Genomic DNA, 22577 nt, shown 5'->3' with positions numbered 1-22577 from the left:
AAATTAATCCAACGGTTCAAGTTTAATGGCTAATTAGATGTAATCTAATCTCTGAGTCTATTGAGGAAATTAAAAAAAGATGAAACTGATTTGTAAATTTGGTAATTTAGTTTCAATGCTAGAACCGCTTCTATCGTGAGGATTTGACGCTTAAAACGCTGTCGCTTTTTACAGATAAAGTTGCTGGTCCAACAAAATAAGTCTTTTCAGTTTTTTTGTTTGTCACTTTCGGACATTTTACAGCATTTTACTTTTAAAATGAAATTCGTCTTTTCATTTTTAGTGAGAAATCAGATTCTGGTGAATGAAAATTCTGTAAACTTCTGTTTATTTTATTGATACCGAGCCAGAGCCAAATCACTAGCTGTTAGTATTGATGACTTTATAACCTCGTGTGCATCTTTGCTTATAACTAATTTGCTTTGCTCTTCCTAGTTAACTAACCTAATTTTACTTCGTTTCATTTTTATATATTTCATGGTAATGAAATGCACCAAAGACTTTTGCTTTCCATTTGTGCTGTTTCTAGAAATGATATTGGGTTGCGATTAATCCATGAGAACGGGTTATCTGGATGAATACTGTAGCGTGAAGAAAAAAAATTCATGTCTGGAAAAGATTTTTTGCTTCGTTATTGGTGTTCCTTTAAGCCATTTCAAAATTTGATCCTTTTTTTGAAAAATTTGATGATTCCAACCATTTTTTTTGATAAATTTCTGCAAAACTAAGCCCCATTGACTTTAAAACCAGTCAACTTAGTTTAAATCTGTCTCCATTGAAGTGAATTTGAGATCATGGCGATTAATTTTCAACACAAATCTAACGAGATTAACCAACATTTAAAGACATTTTTTTTATGTTCAACCAGACAGTCCATTTAAAAGTTCTATCAAACTTTTACAATACTGATAAGATATGCATATAAGACTTAGTCCAACAATCGACAAGTCTTGTTGATGAGATTCACAGATTCCAGTGTCTTTGTTTTGTATGTACGAATACCTACGACCTTTTGTTATTCCATGATTTTTATGAAAGATGAAGATGGGAAATGGCAAAAGTGATGAAGAGTAAAGATATGATGATCTGATGTTTTAGTATGTTTGAAAAGCATTGACTAGGGAAAAAAAGGTCAAATAAATTGATGAAATGGAATTATGAGTGAAAATTAGACAGAGAATTAAAAAGACAAAAGTAGAGATTGGATATTTCAAGTGTTTTTCCTCGCGAGGAGATTTGCATCTTTGATCATTCTGATAATGTCCATTAATCTTCTTCATCTTCTTGACAAGGAGGAAGATTTTTGCATTTTCTTCGCTGAACAAGTTTCCTTGGACAAGGTTTACCTCCATTTTGAGGGTTAACTTTGATCATTTTGCGTCTTGTTCGACGTCCTTTGGTTCCACAGGATTTTGAACAGGGACTCCATTCACTCCATTCACTGGTTACACAATCAATTTTGGGCTGATCTGAGCTACCTGAGCTTGTTGATATTGGCGATGATGATGGTACAATTAATGAAGATGATGAAGAAGATGAATGATGACTGGCCAATGATGAAATTTGTGAGCCAGGTGAAGCAACTGGATGATACAAACTACTTGTATATTGATGATGTGAATTGGGGTTGGAAGCCAGTGTGGTCAAGGCACTGATTGGCGCTATAAATAAGGAAAATAAAAAAGACAGAAAAGATTGAATTAGCCATCTGATACATTCAGAAAATTTGATAAAAATACAAAAGGGGACAAAGGTGTTAAAAACTTAGTAGGTTTCAGGGTAAATTAACTAACAAATTGACTATTTAACTAACAAATAAAGTAGAGAAACGTTGAGGTTTAACATGATGTGCATATAATTTCCATGGAAAAAGCACATGACACTTGATTTTCAGACTGAAAATTTCACGAAATTAACTCTCTCTAACTGCTGTGTTACAGAAACAAATAATTCACCAAGAGAGGGCGCCAAACCTGCAAAAGCGAGGCAAATTTAATTTCCTCAATTGTCATTAGCGTCATAAAAATCAACACCAATCATTGAAAATCAAATGTCTCTATACTTTCTCACAAATTTTGATCGTATAATAGTTAAATTAAAGATTGAGTAACACAGAACTTTAAGCAAAAAAAGAGTTCATAACAAAATAAAAGTGAACAATCTTGTTAGACGATAAATCAAGTTCGGTTGTTATTGGGTTAAAGGTGATGAAAAGGGTAACAGTTTTGGTTTAATCAATACTACCACAGACAAGTCCTTTTTCAAGATGGATGGTGGCATCTTTCATAGCATAGGCATAGGCAATAGTAGATGGAGGCAGAGAAGCTTTCACGAAGTCTGTTAGGATCAGGCAAAAATAGGAAAGTAATATGTAAGGATAAGCGTGGTTAAGTGCGATAATAGCGATTAATTGACGACATTAATTTGGATTAAACAAATTTTACAGTTAAATTATACAAAGACATTAAATCTAGAAATAGTTTAATGTAACATTTTCAATTTTCAACTTTTCTAAGGCCTTAAAGATACAACATTGTAAACTTCAATTGTAAATGACAAATAAAATCTGACAATTGTAAGATTTATTTAATAGCTTGACTTTTGAAGAAATTTTGATTGTTGATTTTATTGACTTTGATCAATCAAATCAATTTTTTATTGAAACAAAAATAATTTTACTCTCAGCTAATTGTATTGAAAATGAAAAGAAAGGATTTCAAGGAAAAAAATGTTTTCAAAGTCGCTTCTTACCTCGTAATAATACTTCGCACATTTTACTACAATCAGTGTAACGTTCAAAATTGTTGCGATTTCCTCTGCATCCACCGTAAATGAACTGTAAACACATCGCTTTGTCACCATCATAGTACCAACGAGGATAGTAGCCTCGACATGGGCCAACATCTTTTGGAGTCATACAAACTTCTGTGGATGGTTAAGGGTTGGTTAAGAGTGAATTCAAGTTAAGATCGATGGACTAACCTTTTGCATCACTATAGTCGATTGAACAGTCGGCTTTATCGGCTGTACAGGGAGACTTTTGAATCAATTCAACATTACAATTGTTAAGAGAACTTTGAACTGGACTTAGATAAAGTCGAGTGCGGATTTTCATCCCACGACCACAAGAGACTGTACAAGGTGACCATTCCGACCATTGAGTAACTGAACATTTGGGATCGTGTTCTTCCTCTTCTGGACAAACTGGAATAGGACCTGTACACGATTCATTTTGCACCAACTCGACCTGAGTACAAACTTTCTTTGCCGATCGATTCATAAATTTGCGACTTCGAGTTCGACTTCCTTTACCACAGGTGACAGAACAATCAGACCATTCAGACCAACTTGTAGTGGCACAACTAACATCACCAATGCAGTCAACCTCACAAGGTTCCTTCTCAATCAATGGAGTCCGACAGTCGGCCAATCGAGCACGCGATTCGTAAGCAAAGTTACGAGTTCTTATACGAAAACCTTTGCCACAAGTAACACTGCACGGTTTAAACTCAGTCCAATCAGTTACTGTACAATCATCTGAAAACAGAAAACAAGAAAAACTCAAATCAATAATTTAACATTCAACATCAACATTTGGCGAAACTTAAAATTCATTCAAAATCCAAGAATTTTAAATTCTATTCAAATTTCCATTGTAATTTTTCTTTCATTTAAATTGTGATTTCTTGTGTTCCATCATCGCGATGATGAATTTGTATCAGCCTTTCATGAAAAGCACTTTCAAATTCTGATCATTTCTGTTGAACACTAATCAAGTTGATGAACTATCTTTAAATTGTACACTTGATCAGTGACCTTATTTCATCCACCAAATTCACCTTAATTTTATTCAATTATTCAATAAAATCAACAATTGATAATCAAAGCTGTAAGTCTAATGAAGCAATGAAAGGCAACAAAAAGCGAAACCAAAATAGCGAAAAAAAAGTTAACATGAAATGTTGTTAAGCTTTTGATTTCCCTGAAGCAAAGTTGTTTTTGTTTTGTTTTTATTGGAGTAACTCAATTTGAAGGTAACTAAAAAATGGTACAAAATTGTTAATTGTAATTGATTAGGAAAGATGAGAAATAATTCCAGGTTTACAATTGATTAACCCAATTCATGCTCTTCACTTAACCCTTCATTGTTGAGCCTCGTCAACAATCCTTGACTAACTAGAGACACATCAACAGTATCAACAGAAGTTGTGACAAAAGAAGTAAAAATTGTTCCACTTTTTTGTTATTCTCCTTGTCATGATAAGTAGAGATAAAGGTTAAAGAATGGGAAAAAAAGTTCTATAAGAGAATTGATAACAAGATTCTCAATTATTCTCCGCCAAATATTATATCCAACCTTTATTCATCCCTTTATCATGATGGAAACAGAAGCAGTGAAAGGAAACTGAAAACCACTTGAAATGGTCCAAAGTGAAGATGAAATGTTGCCAATCTAGTTGAACAGTCAATTAGCAATTAATAAGGTTGAACCCTAACTGAAGCTTTGTCTCATTGATTAGCAATCTTTCATTTGTTAAATCAAATAATGATTAACCTGTTAGTTATTCACTCCCAGTGAAGAAGGAATGATAACAGTTGAGAATGGAAGAAATTCTTTACTTTCGATTAATTTCCATTTCCAGTCATCCTTATCGTTCCCTTGTTTCATGATAATTAAGATTTCAGCTTTTCTCTTATATCAAGTTCATCAAGTTATCATTTAATAACTTCAATGTTGCTCTTGCATCCAATAAACCTTCAATATGATAATGAAAGTGAACAATAAGTGAACATTAAAATGGTAACACAATTTTCATCTTCATCTTACTCCAACCAATTAAAATGTTCAACATTTTCATCTCTTCCTTCACCTGCATAATTATCATGGTAATCATCTTTCATAGTCATTGCTCATGTTTTTCCTGTGAAAATGTTTAAAACAATTGTTCATCTTGATTAAACACAGTCATTAATAACGTTCCTCGAAAATGAAAATAATGGTAAAGAGCATTTTTACCTTTTCTTCATCTTCCCTTTTCTAATCATGATTAACATTGAAATTGTTTTTTAACCATTTTTGAGCTTCTTTATTATGATGAAATTGTGATGAGCAACAATTAATGATATCAATTGGAACAATTAGTTTCTTCATTTTGGTAGATGACAAGTTGAGAGTTTAATGAAACTTTCAATTGCCTTTTCTCTTGACGTTTTTTCAGAGTGAAATTAATGTTGCACTCACCTGGAGCTGTCATTGTTATGGGTGATGGTGACAGGTCCAATGGTTCAGTTTCATCGCAAGCCTTTTCGTACATTCGTTGTCGGGTTACTGTTAGACGAGCAAAGGGCTTCATCTTGCTTCCATTTGGATCGTAAAAGGGTGAATCTCTTGAGTTGGGATTGGATGGTGTTATCCGTCGAATCCTTTCTTGGGGAATTGTCGGTGTATTTTGTGATAGATAAGAGATTCCTGAATCTGTTCCAGCATCCCAAAGGTAAAGATTCATTTGCTTCTCACCAACCCATGAGCAATTTTTAAGACACAATTCAAGAGCCGAGACACCAACAATCCAATCTGGACTGGGTCCAAGCATGGAAACAAGTGACATCAAATGGTGCTTCTTGTCAACTCGGAAAACGGCAAACGTTTTACCATTCAAGTTTGGATGCCACAAACCTCTAGATTTAATAATTGTTCTGAATAGGAAACAAGAGAAACACGTAAAATTAGCTTCGATTTCAAATTAATTTACATTTTCTAGCAATGTGTTTGAAGATAAACTTTTTTGGTTATTCAGATTCTGAGGGTTTATTGTTGGATTAGAAGTTTCCGTGAAACTGTCTGTCGAGTAAAGAATCATAAAAAATCTGATCCTTCGACTTTACAAATATCGGAATTTCAACTTTGAATTAAATTTTGACAGATTGTCCATCAGAGAAACTTTTTAATTCAACAAATGGAGTCAATTTTCTGTGCCCACAACCAAAAGTACAACTCTAAACTCGAACAGAAAATTTTTACCTGTGCCTAAAGAAAGGCCTTTTTCATCTCAAGATGAATATTATCAAAGTGACAGAAGCTAAACATTTCAACTTTTGAATTTCTTACTCTGAAGATTGGTTTTTCGTCAACAATTCGGGTCTTTTCTGATTAACTGCAAAACACTGAAAAGATTCGCAATTTGTAATCAATCATGATCTAGTAACTTTGGATTTTAAGTATAAGTTTTACTAACTTTAAATTTTCATCGAATAACTTTAATGTAAAAAGTAAAATTAGACTTGAAGAGATCATTAAAAACCTAAAATAAAAGTAAATTTCCAACATTTTCATCACAAAAAGAGATATTTTTCGGTTAAATTTGCAAAGCTATGAAAGGTTTAGACAAAAGTCCCAAATTTATCTCTAGGCAATCATAATGACTAGACTCTATATCAGAATTTCACAGAGCTGAAAATGGAAGAACAAAATTTTCAGTTGATTCGAACCGATCAAGAGTTCGAAATGGTTTGATCTCAAGTGATTATCAAAACCATGAAAGTCAAAAATACGAACACTGTCGATATGAGGTTGACTGATTGATAAAAATGATTTCTTGATTTTGACTAATTTTTGATGCATTTACATGGAAAGAAGACAAAAGTTGATTTGATTAAAAGTTGAAATTGATAAACATTGATAACTTGAAATACAAGAATAAAGTAACAAAGGTTCGTCAAGTGAATTTGCGTTTTTCATCGAAAACCTTTAAACTGTATCATTAAATTGAATTGAAACTTTTATCATCCATGATTTAACCTCTTAACCAATTTGATTTTCTGCTCATTTCTTCATCTTCAATTTGAACATTCCCCTGATGAAACCTTTCCTCAACCTATAACCAATCGTCATCATTATCATTCCCTGATTATGCGAACAAAAAAAGTCATTGTTTTTTGTTCTTCTCCCAAAAATGATACCAATTGTGTCTGTATGTCAGTCACTTGATCAGAATATAAAAAGGCCAACAATTTCATCCAATATCATCATGTCATTCTCCTTTTCCATGACAAATGAAAAGTTTGATTCAATTGGAAGCCACTTTGCATAGAACGTTATTACATCTTCATCCGAGTCTTTTGTATCTGTCTTTTGTCATCATCTTTTAACCTTTCCTTTCATCTCGGTGAAATTTCAATTGAAAAATCTTTTCAAAGAAAAGGCAAAAAACTATTTCACCCAAAAAATTCCATTCTCATCAACAATCATCTTAATCATGATAATCATTCATATAACCATTTACCCTTCCTTTAAACCATATTTTATCAACACTTCAACTCTTGTTTCAAAATTTTCTCCAAATCTTTTTCTTCGATTCTTTTTCCAATCGGTTAAACATTGACTCTTCATCCAAACCATATTGAACAGTTTCATTCAACTGATCATTGTTGTTCAGACTTGAATGATAATCTTATCAGATTGTATAAATCATTTGACTGGATAAACGATCACAAGTAAACAACTGTTAAGTACAAGATAAACAGGGAAGCATGAAATTCAACAGCAATTGTTTCTCAGTCAATTGGTTAATGTAAGTGAATAACTTGACCAATGTTTCAACTCGTCATGAAACTAATTGATTTTCACATTTAACTTTTCAGATTAGCGTATTGAGCCAAAGATATAAAACTGGTTCAATAATATTGATCCAAAAAATGAAAAGAAATCAGAAAATATTTAGAGTGGAGTAAAAAAGAGAGAAATGAACAGTCATTATCACCATCGCCATGAGAATCATCATGAAAACTGGATAGTCTTTTGTTGTGGAAGGAAAAAAAATAATGTTCAATAAAAGTGAACGAGAACAAAATATTGTCTCGAGGCGATTTTATCCTTCGCTTTTATGGTTACATTGATTTGATTGGGTTAATGTTTTTCTTGGTTTAGTTTACATCTATTATTTTACCTTCATTTGTTGGTACAAAATCAAATCAAGTAACACAAAAAAATGTGATCATCAGGGAAGGAAGTTTTGTTGAAAATGAAAACACTGATTACCAATGAAATAAGATATTTAACGGAAAAAGACAGTTTAATATTGTTGAACCAGAAGTTGGATGACACACATTGGAGGAAAAATTACGATTCAATGAATGATAAACGAATTGATAATCATTCATTTACTTTGATTATTGAGTTAACTGTTTGGCTAAACTTGGAGTTTCAACAATTCTGTTCAACAGAGCAATTTGTGCTTTTCCTTCTTCCTTTTAATTGAATAATAGATTTGTTAATTAATAGAATAAACTTAAGACAATAAATTGGATTCTTTTGATTTCAACTCGAACTCGTTTGCCATTTTATTTCTTCTTTTCTGCCTCTTCTGTTTCAACTAAAGCAACTGATTTTTACGAATGTCAAACTCGCCAAATCTTTGGTCATTGACTGAGAGCTTTCAGAGCTTCCAAAGTTGCCAACGGTTCAAACTAATATTTGATTGTTACTCCGAATCGCATTGCAAAGTTGTAACGATATTTTATAAAATTAATTTTCCTTTTCATTATTTACTTTAATCGTTCGTTTTTTGGATGCGTTTGCTGGATGTCCAGAGTTGATTTATTTGATGAACTTATTCTGAATGAAATATTGTTACAAAATATTGCAGAAAATAAAAGTTTTAAAAAAACAATTTTGTCTGAAAATCGTGAAGAGAAACTTAATTTAATATCAATCGTTATTAATTTTAAAAGCACAACGACTTGAAATGAAAATTAACTATTGTAAACTTTTGGTAAAAACTAAACTGTTCAGTGCTAAAAGGTTCTTTTCGCTATTCTAATTTAACTAATCAGAACATTTTATCAGAGTTTTCATGCTGATTTAGTCTGAAAAGGTTAACTTGACAAATTAAATTAGCAATTTGTTAAACATTAAACTTGTATCCAGTGCAAGTGTAACAACAGGTTATGTCAATCCTGGTTAACTTATCAGATTAACTTATAAATCCCTGACAATTCTGGTAAACTTAAAACATTTGTCCTTTTTGTAAATGCAATTTTATCCAATTACTGTTAACATGATAAAACATTATCTGGATATGAAACAATCAATTAAGTTAAAAGAACATAAAAGAAAAGGTAAAAAAGCAAACAACAGCAGCCATATGAATATGTTGGAACATAAAATTACATTTTATTTACTTTGATCTCACTCTCATAATATTTATCAAGTTTCACTCCCAGTAGCATTTCACTCCCAAGTCGAGGTTCACACAAACAATAAGTAATCTTGAAGCAATTTACTCACCATTAATCTTACCAATAAAGAGTAAACAAGCAAAATCAACAAACTGAACAATGAAAAATATAAAATGTTCAAGCGAGAAAAAAAAGTTCCTAACATTTAAACACAAGTAAAAGTGAAGGCGAAGGAGGAGAACAAAAAAATGGAACAAAACTTTCAATTTGAATATGATTTTTTCTCGCCTCATTCATGGTTATCCCATTATGATAATCTGATTGCTAAATATTTGTATTTCAACGTTATCCTGTTAACAGAGTAAAAGTTGAAAGCAAAGCCAAAAATGATAAAAACTCTTATTCAACTGGTTGCATGGTAATGTTCAATGTTGTTTTTTTCTCCCTCTCTTCACCCAAATTGTTCATCGTTATAGCGCTCATTCTTATCATTCAATGTTCAGCAAGTAAAAGTTAACACCATTATCATGAGGGAAAACATGCAATCAACTTTTGATGAGAGGTTCAACAGAAACTGCCTTACAATTGGAAAGGAATGTAATTTTGTGAAAATTTCATTCAAACTTCATCATTAATCATGGTTCACCCTTTTCACCCTTAACGTGACTCCATCCCATTAAGTCAATAGATTCAATATTTTCAAAAGTAGCGCCAAAGTGAAACCTTGCGAAAACGCAACTTTGACTCTCAACATCTTAATGAGTTTATCGATTGCTGCTAATGAACCTGCAATTCCTAACGAACTGTTTCCATCAACTTTTTTTGTCCAACATTTGACCCATTTTTGCTCTTGCATTTGCATTCTGACCTTCTGACAGGTTGATGAAGAAACGAGCAAAAACTCCAATTTCCTGTTTTTCCCATCAATGATGCTGAGCAAAAACTGATTCTGTTGTCAGATATCTTTGGTTAATTGGTGTTATCAGTTGAATTTTCATTCCATTTTTATCTCGTTCGTTTCAGAAGGTCCAGAAGATGAATGATAGCAAATTTTGTTTCTCATTTTACAGATGCAAAGGTGGACTGAATGTATCAATAGTTGAACTTTTTTCTGTTGAACTTGAGTCTTTATTTTGTGAGGCAAAAAAAGGTCCATTTTGATGGGGAAATGTGTTTCTTGACTCAGAACAAAAGTGAATCAATTATGTCAAAACAATCATCAAGTTGACTGACTTGAAAAGTGATTAAATTAATAAAAATATGAAATGGGGAATAATTTGAAGAAATGCAGAACACTTTCATTACTTTCATTTTCATGGAGCAAAGTGGTGACAGCTCAAACTGAATGCTTGTTTACCTGTAAAGATTTAATTTAATTTCAACCTGAAGATTCACAAGTCAACTTTAATTGCATCAGCACTGCTTGTCAACCAAACGAAAACATCGACAAAGTTGCAGAATAAAAAGCTAGACTTTGAAAGTCAATTTTCACTCTACAGTTGAAATGTGGAACAAAGTTCTGAACCAATTCATCTATTCTCTAATTGCTCTAATTCAATTTGTAACATTTAATAACAAACTTCAAGTTTGCAAATCTATGCAAAGAACTTCCAACGAAAAGAATGACAAATCGAAGATCATTTATCCTATCACAGTCATGCATTAGAAGATCGAAAGTGTTTTCATTCATTAAATGAAACTTTCAATCGAATGATAAAACAGTGAATTCAGATTGAAATCAAACTCAAAATGAAATAATCCAAGAACCACTGAAGAAAATGCATTTCAAAAGAAAAGTCTTTTTCCTTTGACTTAGAGTCGATTTATGTCTAGTCTTGGATAAGGCATCAAGTTAAAATAATTGTTAAATCAATATCGAAAGACTAATTCTGTTATCGAAGATGATTTGGAATAATTGAGTGGCGATTGTTTCTGATTGAAATGATATGCAATTCAACATTTTTCACGTTGACAGGAACTTTTTGCAATGTGACTTGGATTGAACCGATTTCAATCTGAGTTTGCTGCAAGACTTGGAAGTAACTTGAGTATGCAAAGAAATGGATTATTTTAGGTTCGATTGTCGTTGCTTACCTAATCTTATTTGATTCTGCTTTGAGTTCTGCTTCCAGCTTCTTGGTTGTTCCAGACTCGGCCAGTTGTCTTAACCCTTCCGATGCATAGCCTCCATATTCCCACATGCGAAAGTCGGCTGTGTGCGAAGCTCCAATAATCTCAGAAAAGTGGGCCAATTGGCTGTTTATTGGAAAGTCTTTTGGATGAGTGAATCGTGACCAAAGTCCTTGAAAGATAACCTCATATTTGGCCTCATCACAGGCACAGCATTCTTCAAGAATTTCCGTTTGTTCATCCAGAGATTCAGATTCCTCGGGGCAAAAGTGTTTAGTCAAGGCTCCATCATCCATGAACCAAGTATCACTCGATTCAACCACAGTGGCTCTAATTAAAAATGATAATATTGGCCAAAGAAAATTGCGTTTTTTTAAGATTACATTTTTACCTTAACATTTCAATCGAATGAAGATGATTGAGTTTGATGAGTTCATTCAAGCTTGACTTGGAATTATTCTTTTCCTCTCTTTCAGTCTTGATTGAATTACCTTTAATTAACACAGTGAACACACCTTGAGGTGAAATAGTTGATTTTTTGGTTCCCTCTTTTTTTTACTTCTCATAGTTAATCATTATCATCACCATTTATTCTTGAGATTCATTGAATTTGATTACATTTTCTCATTTTTAGCATTTTCCCTTCACTTTAATCACTTTCTTGCCGCTCAAAGTAAACAACTCTCATTTCCGGGCTTCTGTTGTGTCCAACATTTATCAACCGTTTCATGTCAAGATAACAATTCAAGATTATTCAATTAATGAGATTTTTCATACTCTTATTACTTACTTCAGGTGTTATGAGGGTGACTCTATTGATTCAGTTAAACTTTGCGCTCAATGAACACATTATATTATCGTTTTCTTAGTGAAACATTGAAACTATTATACTCTTCAACTCGAGCAAACCTTTAATGGTTAGTCCTTAAAGCAGACTTGAATAACTATTATGTTTTGGACACACTGAACCAACTTATTCATGAACTAAATTAACTTTCATTTACTTCATAAAATCATTATTAAAACAAATCAACTTCCAAATTAACACTTCAATCACAGTTCATAATTCAATACATTTATAACAAAAGTTATCCAACTTTGAACATTTTAAAGCAACTATGAGAGTTGAGATCTGACACAAACCTGGACGATCTCAACCAGCAAGCTCAAGTTGAATTAACATCGATCTAACTCATAAATTGCCTCAAATGCTAAGATATAAACAATCAATTGAATTGCTTCAAACATTAAACATTGCCTTTTGTCCCAGCTTTTGCGAGAAACAAAGTTTTAAGTCAAATTTGCAGATTTGTACAAAACTCAAACGAAGTTTGAATAAAGTTTATCGAATCAATGTAAACCATTTTAGATTCGAGCAAATGTTTTCTTAGTTCTAGCAATTCGTTGCAAAAGAAACATTGATTCGACTTTGATGGTTATTAAAGGAGCGAAATGGTATTTTTGATTGACAGAAAGACAGGAGAAGAAGGTTTATCCGATTAAAGTGAAGCATTTGCCATTTAGCACTATGTCAATGTTAACAAGGTAAAAGAGAGCAAACATGAGAATGAAGATGATTAATATGAACTGAGCTGATACTTGAGCTTGAAAAATGTTGCTAAATTAATTTAATTAACTAGACTCATGTTTGAAAAGCGAGTTGACTGAGCATTGTAATGATAATAAAGATGGTAAAGTGAACAAGAAGCTTTCCAATGTTCAAGTGTCAACTGTTTAGTGAACCCTTTTCACTGGCTTTTTTGTTTCCATCAACTTGCTCAACGAAAAAGGTGGAAAAGAAGGAAAAATGTTCAACTTTTGACGGTAAAATTGATGGAAAACTAAACAAGCTGAACAATTGTTAACCTTACAACGAAATAAACAATAACTTAAATGATCAATTTAACAATGAAAATTCATTGAAGCAACCAAAATTTGAGTTTACTTGCAAAGTGTTTTCCAACCTTACAAGGTAATATAACCATTTATGAGCCTTTCTTTTTAATGATAAAAATGATCATCATTCTTGGTTTGATGCTTTATCACAAGCAAAACGAACAGATTCCTTGATTCTGATGGAAACTCTTCTTCTCTTCTTTTGCCATTAAATTTCATTCTCTCTCTCTCAGATTCATCATCTTCATACACACCAAATGTTATCTTTACTCAACTTTCCTCTCTCAATAGATTCTTCATGTCAGAACATTACTTTACTCATTTTGTCAGAGTCACTTTACCTTTTCATTTGCTACCAATAATGTTATACTGGGAGTTAATTTTTATCTTTCATGTATTTATTTCAATTAATAAGGGTTTTACCTTTTAACATTGTAAGTGTTGAAGGAAAATGTTTACAATTTCATTTCAATGAGAGAAGAAATTGTTTCATTTGCTGAGAAAAAAGGTAAATGGAAAGAAAGAGAAAAACGAAAATCACTTTACCATTCCAATAGCCACTAACTACATTTATGTTCAACTTGTATTATCATCACCTTTGAGACCATTAAATTGCAATTTATTTCCACCTTTATCTTCCTTCGGCTTCATCATCTCGATATTCAATATTAACAAATCTCATCACTTGGATATTGATACTAATTTCAGATACAATAAACTCAATTGATGGATAAACTGTCCTTTGCAACAATTTTGCTTCAATTTTTTCTCTACAAATTGCAATTAAGATGAAAATTTACAGGAATAACATTGTATAAGTCGATTGATGTGTAAAATATCCAAAAGAACTATTAGAACGCTGAAAATCACAGAAATGTCCGCAGTTAGAAGCCTCACCTCAAGTCAAAGGATAACCCGAAACACAACCAGAAACTGCAAGACTCAATGCAATCAAGTTAATTTACTTGTTTTGGGTTCTACTTCTGTTTGTTGAGAATCATTGAGGTTTGTCACTTTGCAAATGTCTTTGCTTCTAAAGCCACTTATGTGATTGGACTAATTATTCCGAAGAGACATAAGTATTAGTATAAGAGTCTGTAAATCATTTAGCATCTCAATTGGAGTTAATCATTGGAATAAATTATTGCTTAGTGTGTGTGATCAATGTTTAATGCATCTGTAAAAAGCGAAAACTTATTGATATTTTGCGTATTTTGAATTGTTTTAAGTGCTATTGTATTTGTCTTTGCAATTTAGTTTTCACCTGAAGAACAATTTGAATGTATTAAAAAGGCTTGATTGCTCTGAACTTCGCAGTTGACTGATCAAACGAGTTGAACGAAGGTGAAAAGGCATAAAATTGAATCGAAAAAGTGAACAAAATTTATTAAATGAAATCAACTTTAACAAGTTAATTATCATAAGCAATAAAGACTTTTCATGGTTCTTTACAATTTTGTTACAAAACTAACCAAACTCAATGCAACCAAAAACATTATTGTAATGTTAATCTTGCTATTTGTTCACAATACAATCATACATATTGAATTATTTTCAATAATAAAGCTTGAAAAAAGTTGAATATTGTAAATGATTGGTAAAGCATTGCAACAAGGAAACCAAGAGTAATTTCAATTACCCAAAACAAGAATAGTAAACAAGTTTCAATCAGAAAGTTTCACTTTCCCAAACCATTGGTAAGGTCAAATTAACAGTTGATCAAGATGATCAACTTGCGAAATCATTGTACGCAGTTGATGCTGTAAATTGAATTTCCTGGTTTTGGGTTTGATTGTTGATTCTCCAGGAAATGAAGAATCATCTTGATCTAGAGATCATAATGATCTTGATGAACGAACATCAATCAGCATGTAAACATGAAACGTAAGCAAGAAACCAGCAAAAAGTGCAAACGCACAGAAATAAGAAAAGAGAGAAAATCGAAAATCTAAACGCTAATTACTCTGATTACTACTGATTGTCTAAATTAACAACTAAACCAATAGATGAACCAGAAGTCTAAATCCATTTACTGAACCTGCAATTCCTCAATAAAAACCTTCTCTTTCATGGTGACATTGAATAGTTGTGATGAATTATTAAACCCAAACACAAACAATTATCAGCCATTATCAAGTTGCCATACTTTTGGGTTAATACAATGGGATTGTTGGGCTATTTTGTTGTTGCTGCTGTTTTTGGTGAAAGCTTAGTTTAATGTTTGTTAATTGTTGTTTACTTACAGTCATTAATCAGTTGTTTTACTGTAAACACTTGTACTTGTTGTACAATGAATAGCAATTGATAAAAGTTGATGAAAATGAGTCGAGTAAAAGTGTTGAGAGTAAACCTGATTCCTTCCCTTTATCCTCTTCTTGCATCTTTTATTTTCTGGTCACAATTAATAGCCAGTCTTTAATCATAAACATGGACATAATTGTAAACCTTTTTTACATTAATCATCTTTTCATTGTTTAACTTTTTCTCAAATTGAAAGTTCAACTTAACCAGACAACAGTTTCCCTTGCAATCCCTTGATATTGCCTATTAATTATTGTTATCATAGTTTCTTGGTTAATACAGCAAACTCGGAATGCAAAAGGAAAAGATCATAACTTTGCTTTTTGATTAATTGTCATTTCAACTTGAATTGTTTAATCATTTTGCTTTTAAATTTTACCTTCCATTGGATTGTCAATGGTCAAATGGTTTGCTATTGTCCAAATTAAAGATGAAATTCCAGGTTGCTCACAATTCATCAATTTCAATCATATCGATTACTTTTCCATCTTTACAACTGTATTATTCAAGCAATTCTGTCATGAACCATCTCGTCTTTAAACTCAGTTTGCATTGATTGACTAAGTTTTGATCTTTTAAGGCGAACTCATTCAATTGTCTAAAAGTTGTTACACAGTTGATTAACGATACCGTCTATTATGTCAATCTATTTGATCAAAGATTTCAAGTGGATCAAAGAACAAGATATTTCTGTTTACAGGGAAGTTTCGATTTAATGCTTGCCTTTTGCCGAAAGATTGAAAGATGTTATTATCCATAGCAAACAAGATTGATGGAATAAAAAGAAAACTTATTTCCAAAATTTTTGTTTTTTAAAACTGTTTCATTGATTGTTATTCATTTATATTTGCTAGGAATTTGCTTCAGAGTTGCAAAGAATTTCTTCTAACAATATGATTCGCTAAATCGTTTGATTCCGTTTGCATTTATCGATTTACTAAAGCTAATAAACTCGTTTTAGAAACATTGACATCAAGTTGGCAAATGTTGGACTTGTGCAGAGACTTGCATGTAGTAAACAAATTTATTCACATCTTTACCGTTTCAAACTCAATCGTTGATAAAGCTACAAGTTATTACTTACTTGAAGACAACACATCCTGTTGGATTGGATGGAGCCTGCCACATAGCTTGAACCTCTGATTTAGGAATATCTGATGTATGGAGAATTGCATTCGGACAATCTTCAGATATCTTGATGAGAGCGTCACCAAAGAGCTGCGAATCAAAGAGAGAATAAAAATACATTTTAAACATGAATGCAGATCAAGATGATAGCCAAACATTGCATTGCTTCAGAGTATTTGATTTCTCATGCAATTGCAAACATTTGTTCAAACAGTTGATAATATTACCTGAAATGACCCGATTTCTGGAGATTGCGAAGGACTCTGGATAACTCCAGGTGATGAAAGACTGCTGTTATCAGGCCATTCACGAGGTTCCACAACCAACATGAATCCAATAAATTTTTGAACTTGATAAGTCGTTTTATGTCCCAAAAGTACAACTAAATTGTTTGATCGTTCAATTGAAAACAAAGCAAGAGATTAGTTGAATTGAACTCTATTATTCCAGAACAATATTTATGCAAACTTTCAAGCCCGTTTAGTTGATTACTTTTGTTTTACAAATAATAGCAAAATGCTTACAAATGATCGAGTTTTGTGAAAAGCGAAAAACAAAATTGAATTATTTACATTTCATTGGAGATTAAACTGATTGCAATTAAATTATTCACTCTTTTAATGAACATTGTAACTGTGAAACTTTTAACCAACAGATTGTTAATTAACGCATTTAAATAATGATTAAAACGAATCCATTGCTCATTACTTTTTAAAGCAAACCTTTTGTACATTTTAATTTTGCTTTTCATCTCATTTTAATTGTATCATAATCAGGTTACTTTATTAAATATTAAAACTTGTTTCATTTAAAGCTCATTTCAATCTCATCTTTCTTCTTGCTTCTCCTGATAATATGATTATTTCATGATAAAAGGCAAGTTCATTTATATCAAATTCAATCCCAGTGCATTGTGAATAAACTCCCTTCGTTTTTCATAACATTTACAAATAATAAATGCAATTGTTTCATTAGTCAATTTAACCTTTCAACAAAAGCCTTCTTAATTATGATGCGCAATAAAAATGAATAGATTCATTCAATTCTCAAAATTAACTTTATTGACTTGTTGCTTTACTGAAACTTATCTGTTTATTTACAGAACTGAATACATAAATTTACAAATGATTCAAATTAAAATCAAGTTTAATCGAAAGAAACATTTTCATAAGAATAATCGAAGTTTGGCTAAACTCGCTGATTTCAGTGCTTTTTAAATAACACAGATTTCAGTGAACGATTTGAAAGTCTAATGCTTTTCAGGAATAAAATATCTTCTTCGTTTGCATTTAGTTTCAGTTTGATATGGATTGGATACCAAAGCATGAACCAAATTACTAGTAAAGCGCTTTCGAGTTGCTTGGAGCTTGCTTTGCGGATTGGACAGAGATCAACGGAATTTCCATAGACTTAATCATTTCAATATGCTTGTCATGTATAAGTATTGCTAAAATGTTTCAAAAACCAAATATTCTTATTCGCTTAACCAAGCTTTCCGTGCATTCCAAAGTTCGCTACCAAACCATATTCAGTCAACTTGCATCGAATCAACTAAGTCTCTTGATGGATTTACTAACAAGGTAATGCTTTACTTCGTATTCACACTTTTTGACGAACTAAAAACATTCTCTTGTAAGATGTTTAATTCACCGGTTTAATCGACTTGTTCAGATTTGTTTTTGAATCGCTTCTCCACAAATTCTATTCGATAAATATTCTGAGAGAGAAATGAAAATTTCTGTGAAATTCATCTTTTGTAGACTTTGTCCAAGCTTTTGCAATCGCTGAAGCAGAATGAATCTTAAGTTTAAACTGTTATAATTTAGCTGCAATTCCACAATGAAGTTTTGAAGTTACCTGAATGCTTGAAGTCATTGAAGTTGATAACGAATATATTTTCTGTGCAATAAATTTCGTAAGTTATCAATTGAATGATGAAAAGGTCGAGAAACAAAAACACAAACCAGACAATCTAATAACAGCCCTTCCACTTCACCTTGCATTTCGTTTAAACAATTGCAATGAAAAGGCCTTTAATTGATAAGTTTAGTTTCGTCTGATGTTCACTGCATTGAGTTTAAAACACGATTACGTTGAAATTAAGTTTATTTGCTCACTAAATTGTTTCTCCATTTAGCAGCAGCAATTATCCAAACCTTTCACAGAATCCATTCAGAACTTGCTTACTCTTTGTAAAACTTGCACCTTTAATAATTAGTTTCAACCAATATTAATTATCCTCCATTATTGAGGTTAATTATTGTTCACAACTTCATTCATTTCAATTTCTTAATGCATTTATCGATTTCTTAACCCACTTCCAGGTAAACAGTGAAAAACTCTTCCCAAAACTCGAAACTCTTTCAACTCTTCAAAACTAGAAGCAAATTAAAAATCAAAGTTAATCACGTTTAATCAATGGATTCACCAGATAATTGAAAGTCAGTCTTGAACGAAATCTTTCAATTTATCATTTCACTCAACTTGGTATGAATTGATAGGTGAAGAAGAAGAACGAACAAAAATGAAGGACAAAACTTACAATTGACTGGTTGGTTGATTGATTCAACGACGATGTAACCTGGCTGAAAAGTGAATGAAAAAAAGGAAGCAAAACCGTTGAGAACAAATTACCTGTCAAAATATTGTTAATATACTGTCAACTGGTTCATTGAAAAATGAAAGTGCAAAGTTATGCTGACCTGATGATCATATTTATCATCTTCATTTTTAATCTTTATTTTCATCTAATTTTTCAGTTCATCTTTCACTCTCCAGTTATCAAGTCACCAACTCTTCCACCATGTTGCCACACAAAAGGAAGAAAAAACTTCGACTTTTCAAACTCGATTCAACTTCTCATCAAGTTATTAAAAAAGGTTGAAAGTCTTCAATTGAAGTTCTCTAAATTAACATTATTATAATCAACATCGAACTCGAAAAAAATTACTTCTAATTGATTCATTCCATGATCTGCATAGCTTCGAACAAGTGATTTCCATTGATCGAAAAATGAATTTCTTTTTCTGAAGATTGACTGAATCTCGAAATGCGCTGACAAGATGAAATTGCAATCATTTTACAAAACCAATGAAAAGGTGAAACTAGAGGGAAAAGTTGTAAAACTTTTGCCTCTTGGATTTGCATTATTGACAGAATGATTTGTAAAAGTTGATCAAATGTCGATATGACAGAAACAATTGATTAAACTTGTTTTTTTTGTTTCTTTTGTGCAACAACTTTTCTCATTTCTACACCTTTCCAAGAGTGATATTTTAATATGTGTTAATATCGATGTCGTCAAAACAAAAATCCCTTTGCAATAATATCAATTGACTGAATGCACACATGAAACGTTAATATCATGTTAATATCATCATATTTTTACTGGATTGTTGTAACAGAAGAAGAAAGGAAGAAAAAAAAGACTTGACTGGATTGAAGGCAAAGGAGACAAAAAAAGTTGTTTATTGGTGTAACTCATAACCTGGTTCAATGTGACTCGAGTGTACAACAAGCCATTTTGAATGCAAGTCGACGTTTGCAACTGTGAACTTGACAGGCAAAATGTTGTACAATATTCATACTCTTTCTCACTCTTCATCTTCCCATCTTCACCTCACTCTTGTCACTATCAATTTTAGATGCAATTGGTTTCTATTTCGAACTTTTTTTTCTCTATTCTTTTCCTTAAAATGACATATTTCACCCTTTACAATGTATATAAACTTTTAGTTGACTCTTTTGATGCCTTTTCCTTTGACTTGTGTCACTTTTTCATCATTAACATTCAAATTTGTATTTACGTTAAAAATAACCTTCTGTCATCTTTTTTTGTATCTTTCCCTTAAATTGTAGCATTTGATAACTGATGACCTTTCATTCCCTGTTATTTTGTTTTACAGATTAATATTGAACACTTACTTGTATAAAGTTCACCAGGTTTGAACTTTTCTTTATCACCGGTAATTTTAATCTTAAATCCATTATCACCAGGAATTTTTTTAGGCGATGTTCCAGGTAAATCACGATTGCACTTGTTTAACCTAACATTATTAACACTATTGTAACTATTAAGATTATGTAAACTATTAATGTTGTTCATATTAAGGTGATTAACGTTATTACTATTAATATTGTTATTTAGATTAATCGGATTTCCAAGTGGATTGGTTAACCTTGTTAACGGGTTAACATTTTTAGATGTTGATATTAAATCACAAACATTTAAATTCAATTGTATCAATAATAAACACATGAAAAGGTAATACATTTGGCAGCTTTCCCATAATTGAGAGGCAATCATGATTCAACAGGGAATCTAAACTAAAATGAATTCAAAGGAATCTGCCAAATGTATCTGCCAAGTTAGGATAGTTAACATTGCGTCCTACCTTTTGTTATACACTTGCAGTAAACGCCATCTTCTGTGGACCTTTGCTACTTCTTCGAACAAAATAACGAATTCTAACAGATTTACCGACAATTAGAACATTTTTTATAACAAATAGTAAACTTGATTCCCACAATAAAAGTATCAAATTGTCGTTCTATCGAAAGCACTAAATGTATCAAGATAATTTGGTTATTTAGACTCCAATAACGAGTAAACATTTCGATAACTTTGATTTAATTTTTGCAGATTGCATTTCGAGCTGAGGAAATGCTGTTCAAGTGTCAAGATTAATAGCGAATAATATTTAATATTGTGATAAATTCAGTGTTGCTGCAAAATCCATTGATAATTAATTTGATTATTGGCTTATATTTATTTCCACCAGAGAAATGTGAAGACAATTTCATCTTCGATTTTGAACTCTAGTGGGCTGATTGAAATTCAAGTTTTACTGGTAACTTTGTTTGTCGAGATTTTAATTGGATTGGGACGATTTGATCATTGGAGGCAAAGTATTTGAATGCGAATTTGGAAATTTAAGCAAAAATTGCAAAGTTCCATTTTTGGTGTGAACTGAGTTTCACTTTTGCAATTTAATGCCTAAATCAGTTTTGATTGTTATCCAGGATGACAATTTTGTTGGCCAAAAAAAGCAATATTAAACTGTAAAGTGAAAGACATCAACAGCAATTTCAAGGTTTTTTTTCATCATTTCTAGCCTCAAATCCTTTTGGATTCAATTTTTCATCAAATGATATTTGCGGTTCAATGTTAGGTTAAAAAAGTGGTACAAAAGAGAGAAGGGAAACATTTTATTTCCAAAGAAGACCAAGAAGAAGATGATGATGTTTAAATTATCTGAAAGTGAATCAATTTTAAGCCAGAACCGGACTTGGATTTAGATGAACCATTATAAGTCCCTTTCCTCTATTATGATATTTATTGTTATCTTCATCTTCCTGTATCTATTATCATCTTAACCCAGGCAACATTCAATCTGAAACTTACCTCAACCATTGAAATATACTTATTCAGTTGACTGGTTAATATAAAAATGACGATATTACCTTTGCTTGTGAATTGCGCAAAAAGAAGGCGAAGAAACCCAAAAAAAGGAAACATTGGACTGACCATTGGACAACAATCCAATATCCAATTGAGAAGTCATTGAAACAGTAAAATCGAAGATTTACTTTTTATCCTTAAATCGAAAGGAAACTGTTTATGCAACCAATTAATCAAACATCGGGTAATCCAAGGAAAAAGTCATTTTCTCGACATTTTCATGATCGTCAAATGGTTCGATCAAATTGAACTTTGTTTCGATTTTCAATTGAAAGCTTAACTTAAATCACATTTTACTTTTGTCTTCAGTTTAAGAGATCAAATGACGAGTAAAAAACAGTTTTGTGATTGAACAAAATTGTTGATCTTCAGTCTGATCCTTTTCAATCTGATGAAAGGGACTTTTAAATTTGCAATTGTAAATGCCATTTCAAACCTTTTTTTCAAACTGTTGACTGTTTGCTTCGTTTTCTGGGTTAATCGG

General features: G+C 31.8%; 1 protein-coding gene across 2 annotated transcripts; it reads right to left on the bottom strand.

Moving 5' to 3' along the window:
• Positions 1–828: 828 nt before the first annotated feature.
• LOC107360025 (spondin-1-like) lies at positions 829–20969 on the bottom strand. 2 transcript variants are annotated; one of them, XM_015926640.3, is made up of 9 exons: positions 20557–20969; positions 16860–17014; positions 16589–16722; positions 11272–11637; positions 5243–5697; positions 2983–3537; positions 2752–2925; positions 2245–2337; positions 829–1661 (listed from the first exon to the last, which is right to left on the bottom strand). In XM_015926640.3, the coding sequence occupies exons 1-9, from the start codon at positions 20936–20938 to the stop codon at positions 1267–1269; spliced, it is 2709 nt and encodes a 902-aa protein (XP_015782126.2). In that variant the 5' UTR covers positions 20939–20969; the 3' UTR covers positions 829–1266. The 2 variants fall into 2 exon arrangements, with proteins under 2 accessions (XP_015782126.2, XP_015782127.2); XM_015926641.3 differs by lacking the exon at positions 2245–2337.
• Positions 20970–22577: the final 1608 nt, after the last annotated feature.

This window comes from Tetranychus urticae, chromosome 3 (genome assembly GCF_039701765.1).
Source record: "Tetranychus urticae isolate SD_2017Ah chromosome 3, NJAU_TeUrti_SD_1.0, whole genome shotgun sequence".
Lineage (NCBI taxonomy): Eukaryota > Metazoa > Arthropoda > Arachnida > Trombidiformes > Tetranychidae > Tetranychus > Tetranychus urticae.
The sequence above is the reverse complement of the archived record's forward strand: the minus strand, read 5'-3'. Positions and strand labels throughout refer to the sequence as shown.